The sequence below is a fragment of the Condylura cristata genome, unplaced genomic scaffold (genome assembly GCF_000260355.1).
Source record: "Condylura cristata isolate star-nosed mole 26May11 unplaced genomic scaffold, ConCri1.0 scaffold00009, whole genome shotgun sequence".
Taxonomy (NCBI): Eukaryota; Metazoa; Chordata; class Mammalia; order Eulipotyphla; family Talpidae; genus Condylura; species Condylura cristata.
In genome coordinates this window covers 58,095,739-58,104,559 of record NW_004567110.1, presented here as the reverse complement: position 1 = coordinate 58,104,559, position 8,821 = coordinate 58,095,739, and the positions used below count along the sequence as shown (strand labels likewise).

Sequence of the window (8,821 nt, the reverse complement as noted above, 5' to 3'; positions counted from 1 at the left end):
GCCATGTGGATCTCCTCCGGGGCAGGTGGGATCCAGTTCATGTGGAAGTGGCTTTAGCTTCTTAGTGCTGTGCTTTAACCCACTGCGCCACCAGGGAGGGCCTATCTCAAAAGCCTTTTTAACTCTCCCAAAGTCCCCTGCCTGTACTGTCCCTGAAATTGCCTACTTAACTCTAAATTCCCTAGGACTCAATTGGTTCACAAAGGGACAAGAAGAACAGTATAGCTGAACAACTCCTGATCTGGTGAAATTCAGCTCTTGTCCCAAAACTCATGTCTGTGCCTCCGCAGGCATCTCTTTAACAAACCTTTCCCTTTCAAAGGCAGCAGCAACAATTCTGCACTCCTGTGTCTATACAGTTTTCTAAATTTTTCCTAATCAACATTTCCTTTGAAAAATACAGGCTTTCCCTGTTTCAGTCTATGAAAACATCTTTTCCTTAGTAAACTCACCATCAGAAGCTGAGTGTTTCTCTGTTGAAACTTTTCTCACAGATAACCCAAGAACCCCACACACTGAATGCCAATATTTTCATAATCATGACGTTTATTTGTCTTTCTGAACTTTGTTTTATGTCTCTAATTAGCTTTTCTTATATTATTTTGATTTACTTTGCTGCATATTCCAATTCTTTCAGGTTCTTTATCGTAGAATTTGGAACCTGCTAAGTGTTAAGGACATAAAATCTACATTTGTGTGGTTGGACTATGGAGAGTTATTCTCTCCCTTGAGGTTTCAAGTTGCCATGTGGTGTGGGTTTTGTTTATTTTTATTTTGTCTATCCATTTTACCATTTAAGATTTAGAGTGTTGAATTACTTCCACCTTCCCAGTTGGTGGCGCTATAGTTTTTGGAAGAGTTTGGATGAAAGGAACCTTCTCTGACTCCACTTTGGATTCTAATCTCCCCAAACAGCTTTCTAAAGTTTCATGATCTCCAGAAGAAACTTTTCAACCATCAGTAATCGTTCTTCATCACTTCACAAACCCTTTCTTCACAGGCAACAGCTAACTTAATTTTTACGTCTTAAGATTTGCTTATTCTGGACATTTTTTTTGTAAATGAATTGTACAACATGTGGTCTCCTGTGACTGGTTTCTTTTGCTTAGCATAACATTTTCAAGATTCATCCTGCTGTAGTCTGTGTCACTACCTCTTTTGTTTTTATCGCTAGACAATATTCCCCTTACTATAGACTAAATGCCTCATGCAACTACTAATTGATGGGTTATGGTATGTTTCCAATTATTTCATATTTGTGTGCAAGTCTTTGTGTGTATGTACAGTTTATTTCTCTTAATTTAGCAAATAGTGAGGAGGGAATTGCTAGATCATATGGTAATTAGGATAAGCATTTTGAGGAAACATCAAAGTAGTTGCAAGATTCTACATTCTTTCAAGTAATTTATGAGAGACCCTAATGATGCTGATCATCTTTTCATGTTCTTGTTGGCCATTTACATATTTTTTTTTGGAGAAGTCTTTTTCTACAATCACCCATTTTAAAATGTTTAGTCATTGTGTGTGTGTAAGAACTCTTTATCTACTCCTGGTACAAATCCAATATATACTTATATATAAATATGTAGATTTACTTTTGTTCATATATTGCTATTTTTTAAAAGATTTATTATTTATGCATACAGAACACAGAACTAGGGTACAAGTCAGAGGTGCATGTGCGGTGAGAGGACTCATCAGAGACAGAGTGGGGAGCAGAACAGACAGACTGACAAAGCACACTGCTGAGGGGAGCAGCTGGCAAGACAGAAAAGGTCTGCTGAGCCATGTGGGTCACCTCCCTGTCTGTGATCTAACCCAAGCTGAAGTATCTGTGGCTAGCTTCGAAGTGCTGAGTTTTAATCCTTTGCGTCACCAGGGAGGGCCCCATATTTTATCATTTTTGTGGTTACTTTTTCCTCTTTCTTGATGTCATTTGATGAACAAAAGTTTCTGATTTTGATGAAGTTTAATTTACTTATATATTTTTTGTCATTTATGCTTTTGGGATTGTGTCAAAAAAGAAAAGGCTTTGTCTAATTCAAATTCACTAAGATTTATCCCTGTGTTGATTTAATGAGCTTTATTATTTTGGCTCTTACACTTAGGTCCATGATTTATTTTGAGTTAATTTTATTATACACTGTGAGGCAAAGTTACAACTTAATTTTCATACATGTGCTTATCTGTTGTTCCAACACTATTTGTTGAAAAGATAATTCTTTCCCCCATTGACATCTTTGTCAAAAATCAACTGGCCATAAGTTTATAGATTTATTTCTAAACTCCCAATTTTATTCTGCTTATTATAAGTCTATCCTTAGACCAGCATCACACAATCTTAGTTATTGTAGCTGCCTATTAAGTTTTAAAATTGAGCAACATGAATTACCTAATTTGTTCCTCTTTCTAAAGATGTGATTGATTCTTTATAACTCCTTATGAATTTTGGAATCAACTTACTAATTCCTACAGAAAAACATGGGAACTGGGCCCTCCCTGGTGGTGCAGTGGGCTAAAGCACAGCACAAAGAAGCTTAAGCCACTTCCGCATGAGTTCGATCCCCGCCTGCCCCGGAGGTGACCACATGGCGAGGCAGACCCCTCCTGACCCGCCCGCTGCTCCCCTCAGCAGTGTACTTCGTCGATCTGCCTGTTCTGTACCACACTCTGTCTCTGGTGAATCCTCTCACCCTCCGCATCTCTGGCCTGTACCCCAGTTCTGTATGAATAAATAAATAAATCTTAAAAAAAGAAAAAAAAAAACATGGGAACTCGGATATTGATAGGAATTGCTTTTTTTTACATTGATTTATAGATTAGTTTTGGGTGGTTGGGATCATTTTACAAAAGGAAACTATTCCAGTTCATAGTCTATGGTAATACACACTCCTAAACCCAGCAATGGCATCTGGGACATCAGTCACCTTGTGAGAGGAAGGTATTGTTTTACCCTTGTGCTTTCTACAAAATAATGCTGTATTTGTAAAGTACTGTACAACATTAAGTCTAATGTTAGAAACTAATTTTTGTCCTACTTATTAGATGACTAGTTATCACATAAAATCATTTTAATAAATAAAAAGTAAAATAATAAAAGTATAATAATCTTCATAGTTAAATTTGGGCTTGATTTTAGCACAAGCTTCTAGCTACAAAGCTGACATGTACTAAAATTATCTTTCAAGGAATCTAGATAGATTAAACAGACCATCTGCCTCTCATTTGCATAACCCACTATTTGTTGAGTGCTAGTGTAAGAATTCATATAATCTGCATAAAGAATTCACCCTCTGAACTGCAACTATAACACACAATGATGAATTTTGGCAAGTTTATCCTTTATCAATACCTACTAAGTTGTATATCACTTGAGCCATCATTTTTTCAGTTGTTTTTTTTTTTTAAAGATTTATTGATTTATGCATACAGAACAGGGGTATAGGCCAGAGGTGCAGGGGCGGTGACAGGATTCACCAGAGACAGTGTGGGGAGCAGAACAGGCAGATCAACGAAGTACTGGGAGCAGCAGGCAGGTCAGGAGAGGTCTGCTGTGCATGTGGACCACCTCCGGGACCAGGGATCAAACTCGCACTGAAAGGGCTGCTGCTAGTTTGCAGTGCTGTGTCCTAACCTGATGCGCCACCAAAGAGGGCCCCATTTTTTCAGTTTTGATGAACTAAATTTTAATTAGCAGCGCATTGCTACCTGTAGAGCGCAGTCATAACATACTTCCACATTTCGATAAGAGGCTCTACCTGGAAGAGAACACTAAAGATCTGTGGTTAAACTGCTGCTCCAAAAAAAGTTTATCCTTTGGCTTGAAATTAGTGTCATTTTTTTTTTCAGGAAGGCCCCTGCCAACTGAGAGACAGCCCAGCATCAGCCAAACAGATACAGCGTGCAGCCTGGACTAGCGTTTAAATCAGTCTACAGGACTCATTCAAAGCCTTTATTATAAAAACATGCTCAGGCTTTCCCAAGAAAACCAAGAATATCTCCAAAAATATATCCTCAGTTCAACTAAGTGGAAACAGTTTATGATCCTGTCCAGGACTGAGGAATATAATGCAGATCTTGACCAAACCACAAAGAATGAAGGAGGCTCCAAAGCTGTGTTTAATATTAAGGTAAGACAATCTCACAATTCTTGACAAAATGTTTATCCAGAAAGAATACAAAATCAGCTTTTGCTTAATTTATCTTATTGACAATTTATCAAAAATGTTTTCAAATCAATTCTAAAAAAAGACTAGAACTCTGATCATAAAGACCAATTTTCTTCAAACTGAACAGCTTCCCTGTACCAAGACAAATTACTTATTTTTGTTTGTTTGCTTCAATAGCTAATATTTTAAAAAGCAGAAAATCAACAGACAGATTTTCATAGTTATTAATATTAACTCTCAGATTTTTTTCCTCACTTAAAGATCACATACTAAATAGTAAACACAGCTAGTAAAAAAAAAATGATAAGCTAGTACAGGAACAAAATTCATACTTAAATAGTGAATTTCTATTACTACATACAATTCACTGAAGAATAATAGTCCTCTTACTCAGTGTTGTGTGTTTTTTTGTGGAAGGCAGATTTTAAGGCTGTAAATCCTCTTAGCTATTAATAGAAATATTTCTTAAAAGGTTATTTGTGTGGAGAGCGATGGGCCTATGATAATGTTTAACAAATAATAAGCAAGAACTCAGAATTTAATGCTGCAAGATTTGGAAAGCAAACCCACCCAAATAATTTAATACTAGAAAATTCATCTATCCCTATGCCATGGTCTATAGCTTGAAAATAATCACTATTTGTTTTCAGATTCTGTTTAATTCTCTGGATTTGTCCTTTTCCAAATTTTAACCAATTGACACAAGAGGGGAAAAGTTTGTTTAAAAAAGTCATGAGGAATCTTTTTCTGTGGAAAAGATTTTTGCTTTTGTGTTTCAGACATATATGAATAAACTATGAATTTCCACCCCCACTATATCTTCTAAGCACAGGCTCTTTAAGAAATTACAATGAAACGGGATATCAATAGCAAGGATTCTTTTAGCAATAACCATTTACATATAGGAAACACATGAAAAAGAGATCTCTAAAAGCTAGAATTTGGAAGGTTCTCTGAGGAAACAGAGCAACAACAGAAACATACTATATTTAAGCTAAGGTGTGTCTAAGTATATATGCATGTGCTTTTAATATATGTGCACACACACATATGAATTGTGAAAGTTGTAACTTTCGTAAGAGGTATGCATTAAGCAGAATTTCAGCAAATGAATTGGAATATATTTAAACAACAGCTGAACACCTTCCCATTGTATCACTCCTAGTCCTGGGTAATCCAAGCTGCTATCCTGACCTGATTAACCTAAGAAAACAAGTGGCTGTCTTTGTAGCTGGAGATAAAGGTAGGCCCTCGGGCACTACTAGATTCTCCACTCAGTTTTGCCTTTTTTACATCAAGTAAAACAACTGAGAAAAGCTGAGGAAAGAATGAAAGACGTGAAGTTTAGGGTAAATGTGAAATAATGTTTATAAACATATAGAAATAGAGAGACTGTTATAAAATATATCTAGATTTTTTTTTCATGGTTTAAACAAGACATATGTTATTATATGTCTAGCACTAATTATAAATCCTCCAAAAATCCTCAACCTCAGTTTAATACATTATACAAAACTAAAACCCAAATGGTTCATACAAATTTTAATGTGCAACTCTATGTAAAACTACAGAACATTTAGAAAAGCAAAAACAGGAAATGTCTATGATCTAAGAGTAGGCAAAGAAACATCAAAAGCATAATCCATAAAGTAAAACTAAATTAAATTTTATCAAAAATTAAAAACTTTTGCTCGACCAAACCCTATTGAAGAGGATGAAAACACAAGCTACCAACTCTGATAAAATATTACCAAAGCCCATATCTGACAAAGACTTTGTATCTAGAGTATATAAAGAACTGTAAAACTCAAGAATTAAAAATATAACTAAAATATAACCTAAAGATATAAATAGATATTTCACTGAAGAGCATACATACATGGCAAATAAGCACAGCAAAGGATCACCAGCAACATTAGCCATTATGAACCTTTTTCAAAAAAGATTTATTTTTACTTATTTATGCAAACAAGAGCTGGGCTATAGGCCAGAGGAGAGGGGCAGCAGCGGCCAAGAGCAATAGTTTTGATAGTGCTGAGACTTTAACACCTGAGCCACCAGGGAGACCCCCATTATAAACCTTTTTAATTAAAGATACCTCTGAATGAATGTTTATCAGAATGGCTAAAAGGAAAAATAATGACACCAAAATGCTAGCAAAAATGTAGAGAAACTGAATCACTCAGACATCGCTGATAGAAAATCCAAATGGTACAGCCAGTGCACAGAACAATTTGGCAGTTTCATTAAAAAACTGAAGATGTGGCCCTCCCTGGTGGTGCAGCGGGTTAAAGCACAGCACTGAGAATCTGAGGCCACTTCCATGAGTTCGATTCCCGCCTGCCCCGGAGGTGACCACATGGCGTGGCAGACCTCTCCTGACCCGCCCGCTGCTCCCCTCAGCAGTGTACTTCATCGATCTCCTGTTCTGCTCCCCACTCTGTCTCTGGTGAATCCTCTCACCGCCCCTGAGCCTCTGGCCTGTACCCCAGTTCTGTATGTACAAATAAATAAATCTTTAAAAAAAAAAAAAAAAACTACACACAGACACAAACACATATGAATGTCTGTATAACCTGTGAAACCCTAATGATTTTGTGGATTGCATCAATGTCGGTTTCCTGGCTTTGATATTGTGCTATGTACACAATTCTACATGGGAAAATAACTGAGTGAAAAGTGTATGGAACAACGTTGTACATTTTAATTAACTTCCTGTGAATCTATAATTATTTTCAAATAAATAGTTAAAAACAAAACCCCTTCAAAGTCAGCACCATATGTGATGATGGCAACACAGTGTTTCCCAAATTTATCGTTATAGTTCTTCCAATTGTTTTTTCCTTTTGGAACCTTAACCAACTTCATTAAGCATTAAAGTTAGATCTATTTTAGATATGAGAAGACAAGTTTAGAAATACAATTGGTTTGTAAGGGTGAAGTCAATCACCTAGGTAATTTAAATCTAGGTTTTTCTGATTCTGGTTTTACTACCACCTTGATAGCCTCCACAAGTATCTAGAATGTGACTTGAAATCAATCCGTTTCACTGTGGTTTCTCTGAGCATTCTGCACAAAATACTCTAATATGGGTCACTAGTTTACTACAAAATAAATTAATCATACCACACACTCATACATCAGAATTTTTTTCCATCATGACTTCTGTTTCCTTTCCTCCTACTGCACTGACATCACAGTGAGCCATACAAGCTGCACAGTGCAGTATGCCACCAAAAGAGCAAGATCCTGGCTTTTGGATTTATAGAATAAGCATCCATTACATGGAGTAGGAGAACAAAGAAAAAGGTCAAATGTACATTATGTTTCTATGGTTTCCAGGGGAAAGTAAGTTTGCTGACAAGGTATTTTTTTCATCTGCTTGATGACTTAGTATTGAGATAGAAACTATATCCAAGATCCAGGATTCCAGTCTTAATGGAACTGGGCAGAGTTGTGCATCAGTCAATGGTCTCCCAGGCATTCCCGGTTGTACCTCGTGATGCTTACCCATTGTTGCAGGCCCTTTCAAGCATCTTACTCCTATTAATTTGAAAGGAAACTTAGAACTAATTGACCAATCTAAACTGATCTTGTATTTGAATGCAGAACTGCATATAACCAAAATCAAGAGAGAGCAGGCCATTTAAAGTCTAGCAGACCCACATCCTGCAATGTAGGGAGTGCAAATGAGAGACAGGGTATACCCTAGACCAATCACTCTTCCTAAGTTGTAAACAGGTGATAGAAAACATTATAATCACAGTACCAAACAATCAAATTATCTACCTGACTACTTGTCCATCCATCAATATAGATATATATGGGCATATGCATTTATGCATTCTTTATCAGTAAAAATGTCTCACAATTTAAACAAGAAAGTTGTTTCCACAAATTATTATTCATGGCATTCCAATGTCAACAGCCCTCTTAGAGCAGAGATGCCTATGAGTTCTCTGGGACCAGACAAGTGACCCCATGAACAGATGAGCACTTGTGTTGAGACATTATACAGTGAAAGGAGAAATACTTAAAAAATAACTAAGTAATGGAGATGTTACACACAGCATGAGGACTGTAATCAATAATATAGCATTGTACTTGTGAAAGTTGTTAAGGAAAGATGATAGTTTCATTGTGGTGGTCATTTCACAATATATACTAATTATTTTCACACTGAAACTAAAATAATTTTGTAGGTCAATCTTACTTCAGTTTTAGAAATTATTAAAGCATCTGTTATAAGTTGATTATTTTAAAAACAAAATAGAGTCCACTTTTCTTACACTGACACAAAGATCAACATGAGTAAGAAAACAATAGCTCTTGGAAGAAATCTAAGGTCTGAAGGATCAGCATTTCCAAAAGGATGTGAGACAAAGACCACTAAAAATGGTAGGAAAGCATACAAGTCCTCCTGACCAGAACAAAATCAGGGCACTTGGAGAATCACCCACACCCTTCCCCCAGTGGACTCCCAGGGCTCCCTACTGCAGAGAGGCAAGTACCACCTCTGAAAAAAAAAAAAAAAAAACCCTGCCTTCTTAGTGGGCATGGAGTTCACACACCTGGGGGTGTTGAGGCACAAAAGGACACTAAAGCTAATAAGAAGCAGGACTGTTGCACAAGTTGGCTCAATGGATTTGCAT

At 36.6% G+C, this 8,821-nt stretch overlaps 1 protein-coding gene across 1 annotated transcript in view; it reads left to right on the top strand.

Moving 5' to 3' along the window:
• The first annotated feature begins 3,965 nt into the window (after window positions 1–3,965).
• RGS20 (regulator of G-protein signaling 20) overlaps window positions 3,966–8,821 on the top strand; it is a 99,263-nt gene continuing 94,407 nt past the window's right edge. Inside the window, 1 exon segment of the mRNA XM_012722815.1 lies at window positions 3,966–4,130. Coding sequence (XP_012578269.1) covers window positions 3,966–4,130 — 165 coding nt within the window.